Raw genomic sequence first — 27,147 nt, 5'->3', positions numbered from 1 at the left:
TGGGAGACGTGTTTTGTAATGGCTTCAATCTTGCGGTGTCCTCACCTGATGCAGAAGGGGTAGCGAGGCACATATTTGTATTGTTGCCATTAAGGTTAAAATGACGGGGTACATTCATATTGCTTCAGTTTATTTTGTCTACATTATGTCATCTTGCTTCATGCATTACTCTCTTTGTTATGAACTTAATACCATAGATGTATGCCATATAGCGGTCGATTGGTGGAGTAATAGTAGTAAATGCAGAATCATTTTGGTCTACTACTCACGGATGTAATGCCTATATACATGATCATTCTCATGAATAACGTCACAACTATGTGCTTTTAAATCAATTGCCCAACAGTAGTTTGTTCACCCACTGTATGCTATGTTTCAAGAAAGAAGCCTCTAGTGAAAACTATGGCGCCCGGGTCTACTTTTATCATATTACAAAAACCAAAAATACCTTGACGCAATTTATTTAATTTTATTTTGTTTTGTAATTTATATATCAATCACTACCAGATTTGATCCTTGCAAGTAATGAGTTCAAGGGGATTGACAACCCTCTTGCCCGCGTTGGGTGCAAGTATTTGCTCGTGTGTAGAGGTGTTGTTCACTAGACATGGTGTGATTTTCCTATTGGTTCGATAACCTTGGTTCTCGCTGAGGGAAATACTTATCAGCTACTATACTGCTTCACCCTTCATCTTCGAGGAAAGTCCCAACACAACTCACAATTAGCAGACGCAGAGATGCAGCGCTTGCGGCGGATGGTGCGGGCGCTGTGCACAAAACTGAGCACTGCATGCTGCTCGTCAACGATGCATGGGTCACCACGACCATGACCACGATGACATCTTTGAACGCCCTCTATGTCAAGAGATGGTCCTTCGTCAGCCGGTGCTCCTCGAGGAGCGCCAGGTTGTACCATTCCATCTCCTACATCAGACGAAACACGGACACCGGCGACTTCTCCTCCCGCTCCTCCGGCTTTGACAACACTCATTGTAGTGTTGCTCCGCTTGTAGTAGGGTGAACCCGGACACCGGCGCGAGCGCCTACTGCTTCTCCTCCTCCTTGGCGATCTTCGCCATCACCATGGGGTCGCCCTCGTCCTCCATCTCCAAATCAACTGAGTTTTGCTCTAGAGAGGTCGAAGGTTGGTCCGCAACTGCGAGCCAGACATTGGGCCTCAGTTGTGTGGACGTCAGTCGCAATTTCGATGAGGTGTTGTGGCGACATCTGCCTCCACAAACCACAAGAGTCCCCGACCATTGCAACGTCGGATGAAAGACGAGGGTGGGCTGGAAGGCCGGCGGCTGGGATGGTGGGATAGGGCGATTAGAGGGGTGAGGTTTTGAGGCGCTGTTGTTCGGATTTAAATAGCTTGGGTAAGTGGAGCGTCAGAAAAATGTGAGCGGCTGGAGTAGGCTTCTCGGTCACCATGCCGGTGTGAATGTCCCGCAAGGGGACGCCTATAGGAAGTCGTCATGTCCGGTCAGTTCGCTCTGATCTGCATGAATGCAGCCCGAGAGGTTTTTCTGGGTGCATGTTGTCAGAGTCCGACGTTGTGGGTGTCCGAACGCCCATAAACCTCCCCTTCATTTGGTTCAGGTTTGATGGATTTCGCTCGTCCGGACCGGTCCGAACAATTTTGGTGACTGGCGTTGGATGGCCAAAAATGTTCGAACTGTTCGGTCCAACCATTTTGGGTTGATTTGGTGATCCGCGTTGGAGTTGTCCTAAGCTCTTTGGTGTGTCTAACCATGGGAGGACGGACTATCTCAAAGACTTCACAGTAACTTTGTTTAGTGCTTGGATTCTTTCGTCAAAATTGGAAGAACCATGCACACTACCTTACCGTCGATAAATTTGTTAGATGAACATGCTGATTGTGTATGATGATTTGCACATTTTTCGCTACTGTCAATGGTTGGTGTTGTTGGATAGATGGTGGTATTGTCAATGGTATAATTTTTGGTACTGCACTTTTTCTGCTACAATCTTTGGTACTGTCTATCTTTGTAGTTCAACCCTTTTTTAGCGTATGAAACTTTAAAACCATTCTATTTGTAATATGTAATACTTGATGATATTCGTAAATCACTTTCATGCTCATATTCGACCAGAAGCGGTTCAAAACAACATAGTGTTAATAATTTTCAAACAATTTCTATCTAAGCGCAATACAGACATTTAAGTGCACAACTCAATCCACAGTCTCAGAAAAGAACTTAATGGCATTTTACGTAATCCTGTGCGAAAAGAACTGGCTCTGAATATTAGATAGTTCTACCCTTTGGCTCATGTACTGTTTTTTTATAGTATAAATTTTTTGGCTCATGTACTGTTGGTACACCACGGGTGGACCGCAGGAGACCTGCCGCATCCGATTAGCATAAACTATTCCAACTGGGCCACAGCTCCAGAAAAGATATATTATCTCCGGATCAAACTAGCAAGAGCTCTCCCCTTTCACATGGAGCTGCTCGCTTTCGCTTATCCCATCCGTTTCTGCTTGTTCCGATCCAAGAATACATATATGACTGGACCACGTGGATGGATTTGGACAAAGTTCACTGTAACCCACACATATCTTAATACTAATAAAAGTAGTAAAAACGCAGCTAGTGACCGTACTTATACTCTTTATATACATACACTCGGAGATCCGATCAGGTCGGAGACTTTTCAGCCTCCCGTTTACGTGGAGTGCTAATTAACCCCTCTGATCTGGTGGTGGATATATCCTCCAACAAAAGTATCGATCAAGCTCAGCCAGAACGCCAACCATTTTAAATTCAATCAAAAGGAGAAAAGAAAGAACTCAGCAGGCAACAACAGCATCTCCATTTTCAAAACCAGCCGGAGGCCGGAGCGGCCGTGCCTCAAGTGTTCTATCTATCCGGGAAGGGAACTCGCCGCTGGGTCGAGGTGGTCGTTAGCACGTCAAGTTGTTTTTTCTCTTGAGCTCTCGTTAGCACGTCACGTTGACGTGGACGCGCGAGCGTGAAATCCGTAGCTATCCGGGCGTCCGCCTACAAAAGGGGCAAAGCGGTGCCATCATCTCCACTACTGCTCAGATTAGTCCTGACTCCTGAGCGGCTGAGCCAATCATACAGTGCGGCGTGTGCGAGCAGAGCTTCTATCTAGCAGAGAAGGGAAGGAGCGGGCAGGATGCTGGAAGGGAAGGCGACGGTGGAGGACACCGACATGCCGGCCAAGATGCAGCTGCAGGCCACCTCGGCGGCGTCCAGGGCGCTCGACCGCTTCGACGTCCTCGACGTCCTCGTTAGCACGTCAAGTTGTTTTTTCTCTTGAGCTCTCGTTAGCACGTCACGTTGACGTGGACGCGCGAGCGTGAAATCCGTAGCTATCCGGGCGTCCGCCTACAAAAGGGGCAAAGCGGTGCCATCATCTCCACTACTGCTCAGATTAGTCCTGACTCCTGAGCGGCTGAGCCAATCATACAGTGCGGCGTGTGCGAGCAGAGCTTCTATCTAGCAGAGAAGGGAAGGAGCGGGCAGGATGCTGGAAGGGAAGGCGGTGGAGGACACCGACATGCCGGCCAAGATGCAGCTGCAGGCCACCTCGGCGGCGTCCAGGGCGCTCGACCGCTTCGACGTCCTCGGACGTCCTCGTTAGCACGTCAAGTTGTTTTTTTCTCTTGAGCTCTCGTTAGCACACGTCACGTTGACGTGACGCGCGAGCGTGAAATCCGTAGCTGGGCGTCCGCCTACAAAAGGGGCAAAGCGGTGCCATCATCTCCACTACTGCTCAGATTAGTCCTGACTCCTGAGCGGCTGAGCCAATCATACAGTGCGGCGTGTGCGAGCAGAGCTTCTATCTAGCAGAGAAGGGAAGGAGCGGGCAGGATGCTGGAAGGGAAGGCGACGGTGGAGGACACCGACATGCCGGCCAAGATGCAGCTGCAGGCCACCTCGGCGGCGTCCAGGGCGCTCGACCGCTTCGACGTCCTCGACTGCCGGAGCATCGCGGCGCACATCAAGAAGGTGAGCAACCATCCCAATCCCGCCGCCCAAATCTACACCTCCTGAATCTGTAGGTAACAAGCTAGGACAGTGCAAGCGCTGCCGAATGATTGGATCTGATTCGGACGGCTGCGCTGCAGGAGTTCGACACGATCCACGGCCCGGGGTGGCAGTGCGTGGTGGGCTGCAGCTTCGGCTGCTACTTCACGCACAGCAAGGGGAGCTTCATATACTTCAAGCTCGAGTCGCTCCGGTTCCTCGTCTTCAAAGGCATGGCGGAAGAGCAGCCGCTGCCGTGCTGATCTGCTGCGCCCTCTCCTGTTTTAACGGCCGTGTGGACTACTCGATGATTACGGGGCGGCAGCTAGCTACTACTAGTATCAACTCCAAATGCGCCAATGTAACTTGATTCAGCTTTGCATCGCAGTTCGCGACTGCGGTCTGAAACTCTGAATGCGTTGGATTTGTGGAATTGATTTTCGAGCATGATGTTCCACTTTTGATTCAGATGAATACAGATAAATTATGCTTCAGTATTGGTGAAGAATTGCTGCGGAATCAGTTGGCTTTTGGCTAATCGTAACTCACCTGTAAAACATAAGGAGATAAACGCGCTCCCTTTTTAGCTGCAAGAATTGGTGAAGAATATATATAAATAAAAAAAATCAACAACAGAAAAAGGATTTCCGACCTACCGGATTCGAACCAGTGACCTAAGGATTGATCTGCAAATACTACAGTCCTCCGCTCTACCAACTGAGCTAAGGTCGGATTGATGTTAGGGCGTCGTATCGAACATACATTAAGGTGAGAACCAATTGAGTCCAATTAATTAAAACTTGGTTTATGCATGAAAAAGGCTTCGCTCGCTCCAAAACCTCTTTTATCCGAGTGCAGCATACAATTTGATGGGAGGGGATTGATGACGAGGTTAGTACAATACCTAGCACTGGGGCAATTCGATCATCGAATTTCGATGAGGCTGCAATCAGATAAACCGGCCACTGAGCAAAGAAGTACTCCCTTTGTCACATAACATAAGATCGTTTTGCAAACTGTTTACGCGTGCCGGGAGGCTCGGGCCCTTGCAGATGATCTTGGTATTACCAGAGTATGTGTGGCTTCAGATTGGCAGGGTGTGATCAAAGATATCTCACAAGGCACGGCGGAGCACATGGAGCGATCGTCACGGAAATAAAGGGTAGCATGACTGGCTTTTAGTCATGCAAGTTCCTTCTTTAACGTTTTTAGTTAAACAAATGTACAAGCAACTCATGGGGCCAACTCAAGGAAATTCTTTGGTTCAAGGATTGTGGAAAGCTGCTAGCAGAACCACAAGATCTTCTTTTATCTACTCCTCTATGACAGAGTCGATCAGTATAAGAAGCTTCCTAAAAAGGAAGGATTTCTTCCTACAATCTAACTGTGCACTATGCAATGACCAGACCGAAGAAACCATACTCCACCTTTTTTGTGACTGTCCTTTTGCCCAATCGTGCTGGGAATACATTGCCCCAAATAGATCAAGAGATCTGTCTTTGATGAAATTACTCTCTGTCGGTGCATAGCTCGCGGCTTCCCTAGACCGGGTCCTCGCCCCCGCTGCCGCTTGGGTGTCTCCCGTCCCCGCCCTCTGCTGACGCTGCTTCTGTCAGCGACACGCCGTCAACCTCGACTGTTGATGTGGGCACACCGTTCCCGACTCTTGCCAGTGCTGCTATGTCCTTGACTCATGTGGAAGGCCCACCGTCACCCCCGGCTGCTGCTGCTAAAGCGCCGCCCACAACTCCTGCTGCTGAAGCGCTGTCCACCGCTCCTGTGGAAGAGGCGCCGTCCTCAGCTCCTGTCCATACTGTGACGGGTCTTGACTTGGAGCGACCTGTTTCGTGGAGCTCCCTTACTGACGGCGAAGAAGATGACGACGATGATGATGAGCTGGCCACACGGACGCCACTGCCAGCTACCAAATCCTCGGTTTCGGCTACTCGGCAGGACGTGGCGTGTGATGCAGATATATGCGGAGGTTGGCAGTGAAGGAAATATGCCCTAGAGGCAATAATAAAGTTATTATTTATTTCCTTATATCATGATAAATGTTTATTATTCATGCTAGAATTGTATTAAACAGAAACTTAGTACATGTGTGAATACATAGACAAACAGAGTGTCAATAGTTTGCCTCTACTTGACTAGCTCGTTGAATCAATGATGGTTATGTTTCCTAACCATAGACATAAGTTGTCATTTGATTAACGGGATCACATCATTAGAGAATGATGTGATTGGCTTGACCCATCCGTTAGCTTAGCACGATGATCATTTAGTTTGTTGCTATTGCTTTCTCCATAACTTATACATGTTCCTATGACTATGACATCATGCAACTCCCGAATACCGGAGGAACACTTTGTGTGCTACCAAACGTCACAACGTAACTGGGTGATTATAAAGGTGCTCTACATGTGTCTCCAATGGTGTTTGTTGAGTTGGCATAGATCGAGATTAGGATTTGTCACTCCGAGTATCGGAGAGGTATCTCTGGGCCCTCTCAGTAATGCACATCACTATAAGCCTTGCAAGCATTGTGACTAATGAGTTAGTAGCGGAATGATGCATTACAGAATGAGTAAAGAGACTTGCCGGTAATGAGATTGAACTAGGTATTGAGATACCGATGATCGAATCTCGGGCAAGTAACATACCGATGACAAAGGGAACAACGTATGTTGATATGCGGTTTGATCGATAAAGATCTTCGTAGAATATGTAGGAACCAATATGAGCATCCAGGTTCCGCTATTGGTTATTGACCGGAAGTGAGTCTCGGTCATGTCTACATAGTTCTCGAACCTGTAGGGTCCACACGCTTAACGTTCGGTGCCGATCAGTATTATGAGTTTATGTGTTTTGATGTACCGAAGATAGTTCAGAGTCCCGGATGTGATCACGAACATGATGAGGAGTCTCGAAATGGTCGAGACATAAAGATTGATATATTGGACGACTATATTCGGGACGCTGGATGAGTTCCAGGGGGGTCATTGGATATTTATCGAAGTGTTGGGGGGTTATTGGAACCCCCGGGAGAACTAATGGGCCAACATGGGCCTTGTGGGAGAGAGAGGAGAGGGCCTAGGGCTGGCCGCGCCCCCCTGGGAGTCCGAATTGGACAAGGAGGGCCGGGGGACGCCCCCTCTTTCCTCCCTCTCTCCCTCTCCTTCCTTCCCCCTTGCCCCTTCCTAGTTGGAATAGGAAAAGGGGAGTCCTACTCCTACTAGGAGGAGGACTTCCCCTCTCCTTGGCGCGCCCCAAGGCCGGTCGGCCTCCCCCTTTGCTCCTTTATACACGGGGGCAGGGGCACCCTAGAACACACAAGTTGATTGTTTCCAGGCGTGTGCGGTGCCCTCCTCCACCATAATCCACCTATTGTAGCAGTGCTTAGGTGAAGCCCTGTTCTGGTAGCATCATCATCACCGTCATCACGCCATCGTGCTGATGAAGCTCTCCCTTGAAGCTCTACTGGATCATGAGTTCGTGGGACATCACCGAGCCGAACGTGTGCAGATTGCGGAGGTGCCGTACCTTCGGTGCTAGGATCGGTCGATCGTGAAGACGTACGACTACATCAACCGCGTAGTCATAACGCTTCCGCTTACGGTCTACGAGGGTACGTAGACAACACTCTCCCCTCTCATTGCTATGCATCACCATGATCTTGCATGTGCGTATGAATTTTTTTGAAATTACTGCGTGATACGTCTCCAACGTATCTATAATTTTTGATTGTTCCATGCTATATTATATTCTGTTTTGGACATTATTGGGCTTTATTATACACTTTTATATTATTTTTGGGACTAACCTATTAACCGGAGGCCCAACCCAGAATTGTTGTTTTTTGCCTATTTCAGGGTTTCGCAGAAAAAGAATATCAAACGGAGTCCAAACGGAATGAAACCTTCGGGAACGTGATTTTCGAAACGAACATGATCCATAGGACTTGGATCCTACATCAAGACATCAACCAGGAGGCCACGAGGTAGGGGGCACACCTACCCCCTGGGCGCGCCCTCCACCCTCGTGGGCCCCCTGTTGCTCCACCGACGTAGTCTTTCCTCCTATATATACCTACGTACCCCCAAACTGCCAGATACGGAGCCAAAACCCTAATTCCACCACCGTAACTTTCTGTATCCACGAGATCCCATCTTGGGGCTTGTTCCGGAGCTCCGTCGGAGGGGGCATCGATCACGGAGGGCTTCTACATCAACACCATAGCCTCTCCGATGAAGTGTGAGTAGTTTACCTCAGACCTACGGGTCCATAGTTATTAGCTAGATGGCTTCTTATCTCTTTTTGGATCTCAATACAAAGTTCTCCCCCTCTCTTGTGGAGATCTATTTGATGTAATCTTCTTTTGCGGTGTGTTTGTTGAGACCAATGAATTGTGGATTTATGATCAAGTTTATCTATGAACAATATTTGAATCTTCTCTGAATTCTTTTATGTATGATTGGTTATCTTTGCAAGTCTCTTTGAATTATCAGTTTGGTTTGGCCTACTAGATTGATCTTTCTTGCAATGGGAGAAGTGCTTAGCTTTGGGTTCAAACTTGGTGTCCTTTCCTAGTGACAGTAGGGGTAGCAAGGCACGTATTGTATTGTTGGCATGAAGGATAACAAGATGGGGTTTACATCATATTGCATGAGTTTATCCCTCTACATCATGTCATCTTGCTTAAAGCGTTACTCTGTTCTTTTGAACTTAATACTCTAGATGCATGCTGGATAGCGGTCGATGTGTGGAGAAATAGTAGTAGATGCAGGCAGGAGTCGGTCTACTTGTCTCGGACGTGATGCCTATATACATGATCATACCTAGATATTCTCATAACTATGCTCAATTCTGTCAATTGCTCAACAGTAATTTGTTCACCCACCGTAAATACTTATGCTCTCGAGAGAAGCCACTAGTGAAACCTATGCCCCCCGGGTCTATCTTCCATCATATTAATCTTCCAAATACTTAGTTATTTCCTTTGCATTTTATTTTACTTTGCATCTTTATCATAAAAATACCAAAACTATTATCTTATCATATCTATCAGATCTCACTCTCATAAGTGACCGTGTAGGGATTGACAACCCCTTATCGCGTTGGTTGCGAGGATTTATTTGTTTGTGTAGGTGCGAGTGACTCGTGCGTGGCCTCCTACTGGATTGATACCTTGGTTCTTAAAAACTGAGGGAAATACTTACGCTACTTTGTTGCATCACCCTTTCCTCTTCAAGGGAAAACCAACGCAAGATCTCAAGAGGTAGCACTCCGTTCCCCAACAGTGGCATCAGAGCCAGGTCTATGCGTAGATGTTATATGCATGAGTAGAACACAAATGAGTTGTGGGCGTGGGTATATACACATTGCTTGCCGTCACTAGTTGATTCTTGATTATGCGGTATTGTTGGATGAAGCGGCCCAGACCGACATAACGCGTACGCTTACGCGAGACTGGTTCTACCGACGTGCTTCGCACACATGTGGCTAGTGGGTGTCAGTTTCTCTAACTTTAGTTGAATCGGATTCAATGAATAGGGTTCTTTCTGAAGATCAAAAAGCAATCACTATACTGCGTTGTGCTTTTTTATGCGTAGGTAAGAACGGTTCTTGCTCAGCCCGTAGCAGCTACGTAAAAACTTGCAACAACAATGTAGAGGACGTCTAACTTGTTTTTGCAGGGCTTGTTGTGATGTGATATGGTCAAGATGTGTTGTTGTTGTTGTATGAGATGATCATGTTTTTGTTGAAGTTATCGGCAACTGGCAGAAGCCTTATGGTTGTCTCTTTATTTCATAAGATGCAAGCGCCAAATAATTGCTTTACTTTATCGCTATGCGATAACAATAGTTGCAAGAGCAATAGTTGGTGAGACGACCATGTGATGACACGTTGATAGAGATCAAGATGATGGAGATCATGGTGTCATACCGGTGACGATAGAGATCATGACGGTACTTTGGAGATGGAGATCAAAGGCGCAAGATGATCATGGCCATATCATGTCACATATTTTGATTGCATGTGATGTTTATCCTTCATGCATCTTATTTTGCTTAGTTCGGCGGTAGCATTATAAGATGATCTCTCACTAAATTTCAAGGTATAAGTGTTCTCCCTGAGTATGCACCGTTGCGAAAGTTCATCGTGCCGAGACACCACGTGATGATCGGGTGTGATAAGATCTACATTCACATACAATGGTTGCTAGCCAGTTTTGCACACGCGGAATACTCAGGTTAAACTTGATGAGCCTAGCATATGCAGATATGGCCTCGGAACACTGGAGATCGAAAGGTCGAGCGTGAATCATATAGTAGATATGATCAACATAGTGATGTTCACCATTGAAAACTACTCCATCTCACGTGATGTTCGGACATGGTTTGGTTGATATGGATCACGTGATCACTTAGATGATTAGGGAGATGTCTATCTAAGTGGGAGTTCTTAAGTAATTTGATTAATTTAACTTTAATTTATCATGAACTTAGTCCTGATAGTATTTGCATAACTATGTTCTAGATCCATATTTCGTGATGTAGCTCCCCGTTTATTTTTGATATGTTCCTAGAGAAAAACTATGTTGAAAGATGATAGTAGCAATGATGCAGACTAGGTCCATGATCTGAGGATTATCCTCATTGCTGCACAGAAGAATTATGTCCTTGATGCACCGCTAGGTGACAGACCTATTGCAGGAGCAGATGTAGACGTTATGAACGTTTGGCAAAGCTCGGTGTCGGTGTAAAAACCGGCGGATCTCGGGTAGGGGTCCCGAACTGTGCGTCTAAGGCGGATAGTAACAGGAGGCAGGGGACACAATGTTTTACCTAGGTTCTGGCCCTCTTGATGGAGGTAAAACCCTACGTCCTGCTTGATTAATATTGATGATATGGGTAGTACAAGAGTAGATCTACCACGAGATCAGAGAGGCTAAACCCTAGAAGCTAGCCTATGGTATGATTGTATGTTGTAGTTGATGTTGTCCTACGGACTAAAACCCTCCGGTTTATATAGACACCGGAGAGGGTTAGGGTTACACAAGGTCGGTTACAAAGGAGGAGATATCCATATTGCCTAGCTTGCCTTCCACGCCAAGTAGAGTCCCATCCGGACACGAGGCGAAGTCTTCAATCTTGTATCTTCATAGTCTAACAGTTCAGCCAATGGAGATAGTCCAGCTGTCTGGAGACCCCCTAATCCAGGACTCCCACAGTAGCCCCCGAACCAGGCTTCAATGACGATGAGTACGACGCGCAGTATTGTCTTCGGCATTGCAAGGCGGGTTCCTCCTCCGAATATACCACGGAAGAATTTGAACATAAGGATAGTGTACGACCCTGCAAAATAAGTTCCACATACCACCATAGAGAGAATAATATTTCTGCAAATCTAATTTGCTGACTTGTTTTGGCAGCACGACATTGTGCCATGGCCTGATGATTATTCGAACCATTTCCTTTAACTAGCCCCGCACATAACGCGAGGCAGTTTTTCGACACGTCTTGTCAAAGCAAAGATCGTGTCCCCTTATCACGGGATTCTCATCAATACAGGCGTGGGTAACCCAACCGTGTCTAGGACTCCTAGATTATAGGCAAGTCCCAAACGGCTACGGAGAGGACGCTTGATATTCACCCTCTTTATAAAGGGACAAGGCTTTTACTTTTTTCCCTCCCGTGCTCAATCGAATCCTTCCCCCGCCTCGAGTTCTAACACCCAAAGCCTAGGTCAGGTTCTCCGGATCTTCAATCATGTCCGGATCTAGACTTCAAGGCCGATGGATGCCCTCCTCCGTTACGGAAGAAGACACCGAGAAGTTGAGGGAGGCCAGATACCTGACCATCGAGGTTTCACATCGGCTGCCTGCCCGAGGGCAGGTCGTCCCTACTCCTGAACCCAACGAAGACGTTGTGTTCATCTCCCACTTCCTCCGAGGATAGGCCTCACTCTGGATCCCTTCGTTAGGGGGTTGATGTTTTATTATGGGCTAGATTTCCATGATCTAGCCCCGGACTCCTTTCTCCACATCTCGACATTCATTGTCGTGTGTGAGGCCTTCCTCCGCATTACCCCCCACTTCGGCCTATGGCTCAAGACCTTTGACGTGAAGCCGAAGATGGTCGAGGGGCAGTGTGCAGCATGCGGAGGCGCATTAATAAGCAAGATAGCAGGAGCTCCGTGGCCCAAAGGTTCCTTTCCAGAGATATCCGGATTATGGCAACAGGAGTGGTTTTACATCACAGCTCCCAGAAGTGCCAAGTGGGTGGCTGGCCCTGCTTTCCGCTCAGGCCCTCCACCACAACTGATGTCATGGATTAGCAGAGGGCTGAGCTGGGGTCCTACCAAGGACGTGCCTATACTGCAAAGCTGCATCCAAAATATCTTCGAAGGAGATTTCAGTTTGATTATGGTGGCGCAAGTCATGCTGGTTCATCGAGTCCAGCCTTGCAAACGTCGGCCCCTCCGCATGTGGGAGTTCAACCCAGAAGGGCCGCGTACTATTCAGAATTTCCTCGGCCTGACGCACGAGGAGATGTACATATCATTCTTCGGACCCCAAATGTCCGGATACCACCAAGGACGTGGGCCTGAGCAGCAACCGTATCGCCGACCAAGTAAGTAATCCTTCAGCCGAACACACCGTCTTTTGTTTACCACGACGTTATTTTGAGAAATCGCTCTTTGACCAGGACTGAATAACAAAGGCGAAGATGATTCGGTGTTCGGCCCCCCTTCCTGAGGGTTTGGAAAATCCGGTACTGGAAAAGATGCTCGAGCAAGCACCTTGCCCAAAGCCCTCAAAGGAAGACGAAGAGGGGAATACTGAGGGCGAAAGCGGACCTCCATCGCTACCCATTCCGACCGAGGGAACGAGCGCCTCCGTGAGGAAGGATAATCGAGGGGAGGAATCAGACATTCTCTCACCCCGGGGAAGGAAGAGGACTACCTCTGAAGACCCGGAAACCAAGGTTTGCAAGCGGGAGAAGAAATCTCCGCTAGAGGGTCCTGCCTTGGAGGGTGCTCTTGCCGCACAAAGTCCGCGCGGGGATCAGCCCTCCAACGAGCTGTAAGTAATCAGAAAGTACTTTAATAGTGGAGATATACTACCTTGCCTCTGAGGAAAATAACCGAAGTATTTATTGTAGTTCAGATCTTAGCCCTTCTCAGCAGAGCTCATCTTCAGGGGATCTTCTTCCGGAGATGATGGAGAGCGAAACGCCTCCCCCGGACTCCTCTGCTCAAGAAGCGGGCGACCTTGAAGTGTCGTCCCGGAGGGCCTCTCCGGATCCAGTGAGGCCAGAAGATAATCCTATAGTCACCCGAAGTCCCCAGCGTCCGGCTCTTGAAGAGAGCAAACAGAAGAGTTCGGCACCGTCTGGTATGCGGTCGGACGTACTGAGAGAGCTGTTGGAGCGAGCGGCCATCTCAGAAGAACACCGTACATTGATGGGTACGGTGATGGAAAGGATCTCATCCGCCGAAAGCGGGTTGCATGATGCCTTTATGAGTCTACTGACGGGCTTTGAGGTACGTAAAATGATGTACATTTGTGATGGTACCGCACATTTTTAGGTGTGCCCTGTGTAGATAGTAGCCCCTGAGACTCTGGTTGTCGCCGAGAACGGCGGCAAATAGAGGATCGTAGTCCCAGGCAATAACCGTACCGCTTTAATATGCAGGTAGTGGGAGCTCCGGTGGCTAGCCGGACTCATGAATTTGCCGAACTGAAGCGGCAACTGGATGCGGCGGATGCCGACATCGAGCTTGTTAACAAGAGGCTTGACGAGGCACAGGGTAAGTGTTATTTTCTGGTGAATGCCACATAGTAAGAGCAGCATGATGCCAGTATCTTTAATATGTTGTGACTACAGATGGAGCTACCACCGTGGAAACCTTGCGGGCAGAACTTGCCCGAGCCAAAGAACAAGCAAGGATTAGTAATGCGGCTGCTTTGAAGGCGGCCGAGGAGTTAAAAGCCGAGAAGGCTGCGCATTGCGAGAGCAAAGAGAATATGGCCAAGATGGCCGTAGAATTAAAAGACACTACCGACTGTTGCCAGTTCCTTGAAAAAGAGAACCGATTGAAGGCAGCGGACCTTGAAAAGGTCACGATGGCGAACAAAGACACCCGCTTTGCTATGAGAGCGAAGAAGGAGGAGCTGTGTGAAGCCAGGGATATTGCGGCTGGGAAGCCCTTCATGCTGGGAAGAAAGTTCAGAGATCTATGGTATGCCACTCTGGATCGGCTGTGGAGTTCGGCAGACGCATATATGGACTTGGTGGCGAGCCCTGCCGATGCGGCCAAATACTTCCAAGGTCAAACAGATCGTGAAGTGGACAAGCTGTTCTGGTCGCAATTCAACGTTCTAGAGCGTCTGATTCCATTGACTGATCAGCTAGCCGAATGGGCCGAACTAAATAGGTTGTCCGGACTCGCCATGAGGTCTGTCGTGGATCAGCTATGACCGGAAAAGCCGAAGCCGAACAGCTATTTCAGCTTAGTGCAGCAGTTCCTTGGTGCGGTGCCACGCATCAATGCGATGAAGAGGTCGGCGTGCATAGAAGGCTCACGGATGGCCCTCGCCCGTGTTAAAGCATACTGAGCGGAGATGGATGCTACCGCTGTTGCGGCGCAGGGTTCGGCCATAGGCCGAGTGGCTGCCGAGCACTATTTCGAAGAGGTTCTCGAGGGTGCTCGTTTGATAGAGGCCCAGTGTTCGAAGAATATTATGTTTGAGTGACATGTATTCCCATTGTAAACACAATGTTTTTATGAAATTTATTAAGGCTGCGTTTATACTTTTGCCTGAAAGTAATATAATGCCTCCTGTGCGGCCGTTTATGTATACATTTGTATAACCTGAAAGATTGCAGTCGTCGGCTTCAGCCCCCACGCATATAATGCGGAGGTGTTCGTAGAAGACGCATGTTCACACTTAACCCAACGTCTTGGTCCTATTAAGGAGGTGATAGCACAGCGAACGAGGCAACCAGACTATAATGCTTTAACACTTTCACTTAGCCATAGGTGTTTGACGATGGGGCTACTATATAGCCCCTGTTGGCTCCGCACTCTCCCGAATTTGGGGTGCGTACATGCCTCGCCAGGAAACGACCCTTCGTTAAGGCGGAGGAATTCTAACATTCTGATAGGTCATCGAGTGGTTGACCAGTCTCACGCTATATCATGACAGTCAGTTTTCGGCTTTCTCTACTAAGGTGCTCGTCTAGATGACCCGGGGCACAATCGCAGTAGTTCTCCTAGTGCTACCTTAGCCGATAGTGTGGAACGTAAGGTACCAAAACATAGGAGCCGGGCAAACCCAACATTTGACCAAAGACATGATTCGGAGCCGATGCATATAAGGCCAAACTCGCGACGCTGAACACTCCCTAAGGTATTCGGTCTTTATTGTATAAACCGGGCCTAAATAGTGCCCTTTGTAAGAAGCCCCTGGTGTCTAGGTACGTGCATTATTCTGACGTGGCCACATGCCAAGACGCTAGCATCCTTCTCAATTGTACTGAGAATCCGAGGGATGTGTATCAACAAGAGACAGTAAAAAAGGTTGACGCAGGGTCTTAATCTAAAAAGAATCCTTGGGGCGGGTCCCTGCTGCACGTCTGCGCCTGTGTCTCCGTTGTGCTGTATCCTGGACGGGTGTAGCACGATGGTCATCTGTAAAAGAGAGAAACTTAGGTGAAAAGTTGTCGTGCAAAAAGGTAGGTTTGAAGAAACCATGTATAATTCAAGATGAGTAAAAATTGCCACTTGTCTGCGCGCGTTGAGCCCCTTGTATTTGTGATAGGGATGTGGCTTATCAAACCTGTGTGAGTTGCATATGGCTGCGCCGGACTCGTCTAACCGTGTCCGTGGTCTTGACAACCTATCAAATGCTTTAGCTGGTGAGGCCCTTTTTAGTGTGCGGCTACCAAGGCAGTTGCACTCTCTTCAGCGCGCAGGGATCGCTTAATATTTCCATTTACTGTAATGATGCCACGTGGACCGGGCATCTTAAGCGTAAGGGAAGCGTAATGCGGTATTGCATTAAAGCGAGCGAAAGCTTCACGTCCGAGTAGTGCTTGATAGCCACTTTGGAACGGAGCAATGTGGAATGTTAAATTTTCGCTACGGAAGTTATCGGGGAAGCCGGATATAATCTCTAGTAGCAGGGAGCCCGTGCAATGAGCCCCTGGGCCTGGCGTTACTCCTTTAAGGGTAGTATTGCTTAGGCGAATTTTCGTTGGGTCTATCCCCATTTTGCGGATTGTATCCTGGTATATTAGGTTTAAACTGCTGCCACCATCCATCAGGACTCGTGTAAAGTGGTATCCGTCAATTATTGGGTCTAATACCAGGGCAGCCCATCCTGCACGCCCGATACTTGCTGAGTAATCACGATGGTCGAAAGTGATCGATTGAGACGACCAGTGGCAGGATTCCACGGTGATAGGCCCTTGGGCATATTTTTCTGGGAGTGCTGCTTTGTTTCTCCCCTTGATCACGTGTAACACGTTTACTGTTTTGACTTCTGGTGGAAATTTCTTTTGTTCCCCAGTGTCTTGCTTAAGAGGATCATCCTCGTCTTCGCTTGGTGTATCCTCCCCCTTGTGTACGGCGTTGAGCTTGCCGGACTGCTTGAAGACCCAACATTCTCTGTGGGTATGATTAGCAGGTTTACTGGGGGTGCTATGGATCTGACATACTTGGTCCAGAATTTTGTTTAGGCTGGACAGTTCGTCTCTGGCGCCTTTAGAGGGCGGCTTTTGCTGACTTGGCCGAGAGCTTTTGAATCCGGCGTTTACTGCCGTGCTCTTCGTGCTGTCGTCTTTATTCCGGCGTTTGTTATTGTTGTTGCGCCGTGATTTCCCGTTTCCATCTCTAACTTCAGATGTACTGGGGTCGCTGGTGGTGCATCTGGCTAGCCAGCTACCCTCACTCACGCAAAAGCGGGTCATGAGGCTTGTTAATGCTGCCATTGTTCTCGGCTTTTCTTGGCCGAGGTGTCTGGCAAGCCATTCGTCACGGACGCTATGCTTAAAAGCTGCCAAGGCTTCAGCGTCCGGACAGTCGACTATTTAGTTCTTTTTAGTAAGAAACCTGTTCCAAAGCTTTTGGGCTAACTCTCCGGGCTGTTGAGTTATATTACTCAAATCGTCCGCGTCCGGAGGTCGGACATAAGTCCCTTGAAAATTGCCCGAAAAGCGTCTTCGAGCTCTTCCCTGCTTCCAATGGAGCTTTCGGGGAGGCTTTTAAGCCAGTGCCGAGCTGGCCCTTTGAGTTTGAGGGGTAAATACTTAATGGCGTGGAGATCATCTCCTCGAGCCATATGGATATGGAGGATATAGTCCTCAATCCAGACCCCAGGGTCTGTTGTTCCGTCGTATGCCTCTATGTTTACGGGTTTGAATCCCTCTAGAAATTCATGGTCCAGCACCTCGTCGGTGAAACATAGGGGGTGTGCGGCACCCCTGTATCTGGGTGTGCCGTAGTGTTCGGATGTTTGTTGTGTTGCATCGTGTGCTGGAGCGTGCCTGCGTGGTCCATAGATGGATCTGGTTGCGCCGTCCTTTTGATGCGAGCCCTCGCATGGATCGCGTATTGGCTTATGTGCGGCATTGCTTGCCGCTCTATGTTGGCCGTGAGGTCGTCTATCCGGCCAGGTGGCCATTTTAATTTTTGGTTGCGGGGGATCTAAGGCCTCCTCATCGAATTCAGGTAGCAACTTCCGCTTCGGGTAGCTCTTGGTGGGGCGATTGCCGCCGTACTTCGCTGCTGCGTTGAGTACTTTGCTCCATCTGATTTCGAGTGTGTCTTGTGCAGCCTTGAGTTTTTGCTTCTGCTTTTTTAGACTCCTCGCGGTGGCAACAAGCCTTTGACGGGTATTCTGTTGCTCCGGGTGTCTGTCTCGTGTGAAGTCGTCCGGACTATTATCTTTGACGGAGTCAGGTTGTTTGGCTTGATCCTCCATGTTGTCATGGTCCGGCAATGGTTCCCCCTGCTCTAACGTTGGGTCTATATGATCGTTGTTTCTACCAAGGCGGGATTTGGGGTGGCGCTTACACCGCTGCTTTGACTGCTTCTCAAGGGGACAACCCTTCGTTGCGTCCTTCCGTTCCTCGTCGTCGTTTTCTTTTGGTGTGTTCACCATGTATACGTCATGTGGTGAAGTGGTTGTCCAGTGCCTTGTGGGCAGTGGTTCCTCTTCGTCTCCCGCATCATCGTCGATACCGTCGATGTCTTCGGAGTCGAAGTCGAGCATGTCGGTTAAGTCATCGACAGTGGCTACTAAGTGGGTGGTGGGTGGGCCGCGAATTTCTTCGTCGTCCGCATCCCAGTCCTGCCGGACATAGTTTGGCCAGGATCCTCCTGACAAGGAGAGAGACCTTAATGAGTTCAGTATGTCGCCCAAGGGCGAGTGCTGAAAAATATCCGCGGAGGTAAACTCCATGATCAGCGCCCAATCAGATTCGATAGGAACGGGCGCAGGCGGCTCGCAATCCGTGGCCGGGGAAGGATCCGACAGTTTAACAACATGGCTCTCGTGCAAGGTAAGGTCGATGTTCGGCTCGATCGCTGCTAAGGGTAAGGCCTCTGTGGCGGGGTCCATCCACCCGTCCATGGACGACGCAACTGGATCCGAATTGAGGGTCGGAGCGGCTGCCTGTGCGATCTCCTGGACACTGTCCGATGGTAGAGCTAAATCATACTCATCGTGACCACGTGAAGCACAAGGCAGAGGCTCGAATCCGTCGAAGATCAAGTCTCCACAGATATCGGCCGTGTAGTTTAAGCTTCCAAACCTGACCTGGTGGCCAGGGGCGTAACTTTCAATCTGCTCCAGATGGCCAAGCGAATTGGTCCGCAGTGCAAAGCCGCCGAACATGAAGATCTGTCCGGGGAGAAAAGTCTCACCCTGGACTGCATCGCCATCGATGATAGTAGGAGCCATCAAGCCTAACGGCGATGACACAGAGGAACTCTCAATGAAAGCACCAATGTCGGTGTCAAAACCGGCGGATCTCGGGTAGGGGGTCCCGAACTGTGCGTCTAAGGCGGATGGTAACAGGAGGCAGGGGACACAATGTTTTACCCAGGTTCGGGCCCTCTTGATGGAGGTAAAACCCTACGTCCTGCTTGATTAATATTGATGATATGGGTAGTATAAGAGTAGATCTCCCACGAGATCAGAGAGGCTAAACCCTAGAAGCTAGCCTATGGTATGATTGTATGTTGTAGTTGATGTTGTCCTACGGACTAAAACCCTCTGGTTTATATAGACACCGGAGAGGGTTAGGGTTACACAAGGTCGGTTACAAAGGAGGAGATATCCATATCCGTATTGCCTAGCTTGCCTTCCACGCCAACTAGAGTCCCATCCGGACACGAGACGAAGTCTTCAATCTTGTATATTCATAGTCTAACAGTCCGGCCAATGGAGATAGTCCGGCTGTCCGGAGACCCCCTAATCCAGGACTCCCACACTCGGTATGATGCCTACTTGATAGTTTAGTGCACCATGCTTTACGTCTCAGAACCGGGACTTCAAAAACATTTTGAATGCCACGGAACATATAAGATGTTCCAAGAGTTGAAACTAGTATTTCACACTCATGCCCGTGTCGAGAGGTATGAGACCTCTAACAATACTTTGCCTACAAGATGGAGGAGAATAGCTCAATCAGTGAGCATGTGCCCAGATTGTCTGGGTACTACAATTGCTTGAATCAAGTGGGAGTTAATCTTCCAGATAATATAGTAATTGACAAAGTTCTCTAGTCACTATCACCAAGTTACTAGAACTTCGTGATGAACTAAAATATGCAAGGGATAACGAAAACAATTCCCAAGCTCTTCGCGATGCTAAAATCGGCGAAGGTAGAAATCAAGAAAAGCATCAAGTGTTGATGGTTAACAAGACCACTAGTTTCAAGTAAAAGGGCAAGGGGAAGAAAGGGAACTTTAAGAAGAATGGCAAGCAAGTTTCCACTCCCATGAAGAAGCCTAAAGCTAGACCCAAGCCTGAAATTGAGTGCTTCTACTGCAAAGGAAACAGTCACTGGAAGTAGAACTACCCTAGATACTTGGCGGATAAGAAGGATGGCATACTGAACAAAGGTATATTGGATATACATGTTATTGATGTGTACTTTACTAGTGTTTATAGCAACCCCTTGGTATTTGATACTGGTTCAGTTGCTAAGAGTAGTAACTTGAAACAGGAGTTGAAAAATTAACAGAGACTAGTTAAGGGCAAGGTGATGATGTGTGTTGGAAGTGATTCCAAGGTTGATAAGATCACCATCGCACACTCCCTTTACCTTCGAGATTAGTGTTGAACCTAAAATAAATGTTATTTGGTGTTTGCATTGAGCATGAATATGATTGGATCATGTTTATTGCAATACAGTTATTCATTTAAGTCAAAGAATATTTGTTGCTCTATTTACATGAATAAAACCTTCTATGGTCATACACTCAATATAAATGGTTTATTGAATCTCGATCGTAGTGATACACATATTCATAATATTGAAGCCAAAATATGCAAAGTTAATAATGATAGTGCAACTTATTTGTGGCACTGCCGTTTAGGTCATATTGGTGTAAAGCGCATGAAGAAACTCCATGCTCATGGGCTTTTGGAATCACTTGATTATGAATCACTTGTTGCATGTGAACCATGCCTCATGGGCAAGATGACTAAGACTCCGTTCTCCAGAACAATGGAGCGAGCAACTGACTTATTGGAAATAATACATACTAAGGTATGCGCTCCGATGAGTGTTGAGGCTCGCAACGGGTATCATTATTTTCTGACCTTCACAGATGGTTTGAGCAGATATGGGTATATCTACTTGATGAAACATAAGTCTGAAACATTTGAAAAGTTCAAAGAATTTCAGAGTGAAGTGGAAAATCATCGTAACAAGAAAATAAAGTTTCTATGATCTGATCATGGAGACGAATATTTGAGTTACGAGTTTGGTCTTCAACTAAAACAATGTGGAATAGTTTCACAAATTCATGCCACGTGGAACACCATAGCATAATGGTGTGTCCGAACGTCATAACTGTACTTTATTGGATATAGTGCAATCTATGATGTCTCTTACCGATTTACCACTATCATTTTGGGGTTATGCATTAGAGATAGCTGCATTCACCTTAAATAGGGCACCATCTAAATCCGTTGAGATGGCACCGTATGAACTATGGTTTGGCAAGAAACCAAAGCCGTCGTTTCTTAAAGTTTGGGGTTGCGATTGAGGGAATCCTGGATTAGGGGGTCTCCGGACAGCCAGACTATATCCTTTGGCCGGACTGTTAGACTATGAAGATACAAGATTGAAGACTTCGTCTCATGTCCGGATGAGACTCTACTTGGCGTGGAAGGCAAGCTAGGAAATACAGATATGTATATCTCCTCCTTTGGAACCGACCTTGTGTAACCCTAGCCCTTTCCGGAGGGCTTTAGTCCATAGGACAACATACAATCATACCATAGGCTAGCTTCTAGGTTTTAGCCTCTCCGATCTCGTCGTAGATCAACTCTTGTAATACTCATATCATTAAGAATAAATCAAGCGGGGCGTAGGGTTTTACCTCCATTAAGAGGGCCTGAACCTGGGTAAAACATCGTGTCCCCTGCCTCCTGTTACCATCCGCCTAGACACACAGTTCGGGACCCCCTACCCGAGATCCGCTGGTTTTGACACCGACATTGGTGCTTTCATTGAGAGTTCCTCTGTGTCGTCGCTGTTAGGCTTGATGGCTCCTACAATCATCGATAGCGATGCAGTCCAGGGTGAGACTTTTCTCCCCAGACAGATCTTTGTGTTCGGCGGCTTCGCACTGCGGGCCAACTCGCTTGGCCATCTGGAGCAGATCAAAAGTTACACCCTTGGCCACCAGGTTAGGTTTGGAAGCTTAAACTACACGGCCGATATCCGCGGAGACTTGATCTTCGACGGATTCGAGCCTCTGCCTTGTGCGTCACGCGGTCACGATGAGTACGATTTAGCTCTACCATCAGACAACGTTCAGGAGATCGCACCGGCAGCCGCTCCGACCCCCAATTCAGAGCCAGTTGCGCCATCCATGGATGGGTGGATGGACCCTGCCACGGAGGCCTTACCCTCAGCAGCGATCGAGCCGAACATCGACCTTACCCTGCACGAGAACCGTGTTGTCAGACTACCAGATCCTTCTCCGGCCACGGACTCTGAACCGCCTGCGCCCGTTCCTAGCAAATCCGATTGGGCGCCGATCATGGAGTTTACCTCCGCGGATGTTTTTCAGCACTCGCCCTTTGGTGACATACTGAACTCATTAAGGTCTCTCTCCTTGTCAGGAGGATCCTGGCCAAACTATGTTCGGCAGGATTGGGATGCGGATGATGAAGAAATACGCTGCCCACCCACCACCCACTTAGTAGCCACTATCAACGACTTAACCGACATGCTCGACTTTGACTCCGAAGACATCGACGGTATGGACGACGATGCGGGAGACGAAGAGGAACCACTGCCCACAGGGCACCGGACGGCCACCTCATCATACGATATATACATGGTGGACACACCCAAAGAAGGCAATGGCGACGAGACAACGGAGGATGACCCCTCCAAGAAGCAACCCAAGCGCCGACGTCAGCGGGGCCGCTCTAAGTCCCGCCAAAGCAAAAGTGGTGATACTGGCACAGGAGATAATAACACTCAGGATAGTGCCGAAGATGGCAACAATCCCCTCCAGCACGATCTAGGACAGGAGGATGGAGAGGCCAGCCCTCCAAAGAGAGCGGCAGATGGAGAGGCGGAGGATGATAATTACATGCCCCCCTCCGAAGACGAGGCAAGCCTCGATGATGACGAATTTGTCGTGCCAGAGGATCCCGTCGAACAAGAGCGCTTCAAGCGTCGGCTTATAGCCACGACAAATAGCCTTAAGAAAAAGCAGCAGCAGCTTCAAGCTGATCAAGATCTGCTAGCTGACAGATGGACTGAAGTCCTCGCGGCCGAGGAACATAAACTCGAACGCCCCTCCAAGAGTTACCCAAAATGCAGGTTGCTACCCTGACTAGAGGAAGAAGCGTATGACGCGGCTGATCGGCCACCTCGTGGCCGCGATAGAGAGGCATTCCAGCCAAAAGCTCAGCCTGCACCCCGACGCCATTCAAATAAAAAGGCATGGGGAAACATGCCAGACCTGCGAGACGTATTGGAGGACAAAGCAAAACATGAAAGATCGATCTACGGATCACGAGGGCGCGCCACTATGCGAGACGATAAACGTCACGCCGGATACAGTAAAAGTAAATCCGGCCGGGCCGAACACAGCAGGCAAGACTCATTGGAGCTGCGTCGCGATATAGCCCTGTACAGAGGTGCCGCACACCCCTTATGCTTCATAGATGAAGTAATGGATCATCAAATCCCAGAGGGTTTCAAACCCGTAAACATAGAATCATACGATGGCACGACAGATCCTGCGGTATGGATCGAGGATTTCCTCCTGCACATCCACATGGCCCGCGGTGATGACCTACACGCAATCAAATACCTCCCGCTCAAATTTAAAGGACTAGTCGGCATTGGCTCAACAGCTTGCCAGCAGAGTCCATTGGCTGTTGGGAAGATCTGGAAGCCGCATTCCTCGACAACTTTCAGGGCACTTATGTGCGACCACCAGACGCCGATGACCTGAGCCATATAATTCAACAGCCAGAGGAATCGGCCAGGCAATTCTGGACACGGTTCCTAACTAAGAAAAATCAAATCGTCGACTGTCCGGATGCAGAGGCCCTAGCAGCTTTCAAGCATAACATCCGCGACGAGTGACTTGCCCGGCACCTTGGACAGGAAAAGCCGAAATCTGTGGCAGCCCTCACGACACTCATGACCCTCTTTTGCGCGGGAGAAGACAGCTGGCTAGCTCATAGCAATAACATGTCAAAGAGCCCTGGTAACTCGGATACCAAGGACTGCAATGGTAGGTCACGTCGCAACAAGCACAAGCGCCGCATTAACAGCGACAATACCAAGGATACGACAGTCAATGCCGGATTCAAAGGCTCTAAACCCGGTCAGCGGAAAAAGCCATTTAAAAGAAGCACTCCGGGCCCGTCCAAATTGGACCGCATACTCAATTGTTCGTGTCAAATACATGGCACCCCCGACAAGCCAGCCAACCACACCAATAGGGATTGTTGGGTATTCAAGCAGGCCGGCAAGTTAAATGCCGAAAACAAAGATAAGGGGCCACATAGCGATGACGAGGAAGAGCCCCGGCAGCCGAACACCGAAGGACAGAAGAGGTTTCCCCCACAAGTGCGGACGGTGAACATGATATACGCAACCCACATCCCCAAGAGGGAGCGGAAGCGTGCGCTCAGGGACGCATATGCGTTGGAGCCAGTCGCCCCAAAGTTCAACCCATGGTCCTCTTGTCCGATCACCTTCGATCGCAGGGACCACCCCACTAGTATTCGTCATGGCAGATTCGCCGCACTGGTCCTAGACCCAATCATTCACGGATTTCACCTCACTCGAGTCCTTATGGATGGCGCCAACAGCCTGAACCTGCTTTATCAAGACACAGTGTGCAAAATGGGTATAGACCCCTCAAGGATCAAACCCACAGAAACGACCTTTAAAGGCGTCATACCAGGTGTAGAGGCCCATTGCACAGGCTCAGTCACACTGGAAGTGGTCTTCGGATCCCCGGATAACTTCCGAAGCAAAGAGTTAATCTTTGATATAGTCCCGTTCCGTAGTGGTTATCATGCACTGCTCGGGCGAACCGCATTTGCGAGATTCAATGCGGTACCGCATTATGCATACCTCAATCTTAAGATGCCAGGACCTCAGGGGGTCATTACAGTTAATGTAAATACAGAGCGCTCTCTCCAAACGGAGGAGCACACTACGACCCTTGCAGCGGAAGCGCAAAGCAGCCTCTTAAGGCAATCCACTAGTTCGGCGTTTAAGGACCCAAACACCTTCAAGCGCGCCCGGAGTAATCAGCAGTAGGACCGCCTGACACGTTCCGAGCTCGCATAGCAATGCGGCCCCCACCTCGGCCCAAGCCAAACGGCAAAATTCGTGCCACACGTACATAATTACGCATTAAAAATACCATGGGCATAGGCGGGGAGGGGGGCATGACTACGGCACGCCCCAAGACACGGCTTAAACCGCACTAGGGGCTTCCCGTTTTGTTATTTCTTTTTTCTTTTCAGGACTTTAATCTCTGGAAACCCGGTCCGGCAGCATGATTGTCGAACATATGATGCAGCAACCAAGAAAGCGGAAAGCTACGTCAGACCACGGAACTCCCAGGTGGATTACGACAACGAGTGTAATACTCGCCTTAATACTATTCTTTAGCTCGCCCTTGGAGGGGACATAGTCCTACTTTTTGCTTATTGCACTGCATGTATCATTCTGCTTTAACGCACCTTTTTGAATAAACAATGCATATCTTCAGTCTGTTTTTGCATTTTTCTTTTATATGTGTGTTCATTAATGACACCTTACAACCATACACTTTGGTACGGCCAGTACACCAGGGGCTTAAGTACCCCACAATATGGTGTGAGAAGTCCGAACACTTTCACAAGTGCGGCACCCCGAACTTATAGCATTATATGCATCAGCTCCGAATCATGTCTTTGGTCAATAGTTGGGTTTGCCCGGCTCCCATGTTTTGGTACCTTACGTTCCACTATATCGGCTAAGGTAGCACTGGGAGAACTACTGCGATTGTGCCCCGATTCAGCTGGGCTAAGCACCTCAGTAGAGAAAGCTAAAACTGACTGTCATGATAAGGTGAGAGACTAGTCGCTGTTCGAGAGGTTTTGGGGTCCCTAAAGACTTATGCCACTTAGAGCGAGGAGTCGGCCCTGTCCGGCTTAAGGCGTGTATCGCGCCCCGAATTCGGCCTTCCGAATACTAGGGGCTTCGCCGAAATTTAAAGTTATAGAATTCTATGGCTAAGTGAGAGTGATAACGCATTATAGTCCGATTGCCTTGTTCGTTGTGCTGAGCACCTCCCTCGAAGGACCCAACAATGGGAACAAGGGTGCTCAGGTTTATCCCGAACACCCCAGCACTCGTGGCATGGGGGCAGGCCGACGACTAGCCATCTCTCAGATTTGATAAACAACCGAACATAAGGCAATATTTTAAATTCAAACAAGCGTTGCATAGCGCATATGAACAAGTTTTCATGAATACAGGATTACACGAGCGGGTTTACTCAAATATTGTATCTTTGGTACACTCGTCCGCTAAGAGACGAGCACCCTTCAGGACACCCTCATAGTACATCTCGGGGTGGCGATGCTCCTTGCCCTCTGGCGGCCCTTCCTTGATCAGTTTCACGCGTCTAGCTTGGCCCATTGCACCTTCACACGGGTGAAAGCCCGACGTGCACCTTCGATGGAGACGGACCGCTTGACGACTTCCAGCCGTGGGCAGGCATCCACAAGCCGCCTCACCAGGGCGAAGTAGCTGTTCGGAAGGGCGTCGCCAGGCCACAGCCGGACTATAAAGCCCTTCATGGCCTGTTCGGCCGCCTTGTGTAGCTCGACCAACTGCTTTAGCTGGTCGCTCATAGGCACCAGGTGTTCGGTCCCAGTATATTGGGCCCAGAACAACTTCTCTGTTGAGCTTCCCTCCTCGGCGTGGTAAAACGTTGTGGCATCCGACACGCTGCGGGGCAAATCTGCGAATGCTCCTGGAGAGCTCCAGATTCGGGTAAGTAACAAGTAATTTACTTTCACATACTTGCTTTGCATATAGAATGCCTTACCCGCCGCTATCTTCTTCATTGCATCAATCTCCTGGAGGGCCTTTTGGGCTTCGGCCTTGGCATTCTTTGCGCTCTCGAGGGCCGCGGCAAGCTCGGACTCTCGTGTCTTCAAGTCAAGCTCCAACGCCTCGTGCTTTGTCACGAGAGCGTGGAGCTCTTGCTGCACCTCGCCCACCCGAGCCGCTTGCCTTTTCCGCTCAGTGCGCTCCTTGGCCGCTTTGTTTTCAGCCTCGGATAGCACTTTCTTCAGGGTCGCCACCTCGGCCATGGCCCCTGGCAAATTTTCAATAATCCT

The 27,147-nt window shown here is 48.8% G+C and overlaps 1 protein-coding gene and 1 non-coding gene across 2 annotated transcripts; one reads left to right on the top strand and one right to left on the bottom strand.

The window, feature by feature from the left end:
- The first annotated feature begins 3,743 nt into the window (after positions 1-3,743).
- On the top strand, positions 3,744-4,510 carry LOC125548626 (dynein light chain LC6, flagellar outer arm-like). The gene is made up of 2 exons (XM_048712192.1): positions 3,744-3,998; positions 4,118-4,510. The coding sequence occupies exons 1-2, from the start codon at positions 3,861-3,863 to the stop codon at positions 4,277-4,279; spliced, it is 300 nt and encodes a 99-aa protein (XP_048568149.1). The 5' UTR covers positions 3,744-3,860; the 3' UTR covers positions 4,280-4,510.
- Positions 4,511-4,662: 152 nt separating this feature from the next.
- TRNAY-GUA lies at positions 4,663-4,748 on the bottom strand. The gene is given in 2 exon segments: positions 4,663-4,698; positions 4,712-4,748. It is a non-coding gene; the product is annotated as a tRNA-Tyr (tRNA).
- Between the last annotated feature and the right edge of the window lie 22,399 nt (positions 4,749-27,147).

This window comes from Triticum urartu, chromosome 3, assembly GCF_003073215.2.
Source record: "Triticum urartu cultivar G1812 chromosome 3, Tu2.1, whole genome shotgun sequence".
Lineage (NCBI taxonomy): Eukaryota > Viridiplantae > Streptophyta > Magnoliopsida > Poales > Poaceae > Triticum > Triticum urartu.
This window is presented reverse-complemented; position numbering and strand designations above follow the sequence as displayed.

Excerpts from the sequence above, each read along its gene's own strand:
- LOC125548626 (XM_048712192.1), top strand. The coding sequence starts at position 3,861 with ATGCTGGAAGGGAAGGCGACGGTGGAGGACACCGACATGCCGGCCAAG. Across the intron at positions 3,999-4,117 it reads TCGCGGCGCACATCAAGAAG|GAGTTCGACACGATCCACGG; the intron begins GTGAGCAACCAT and ends GCTGCGCTGCAG.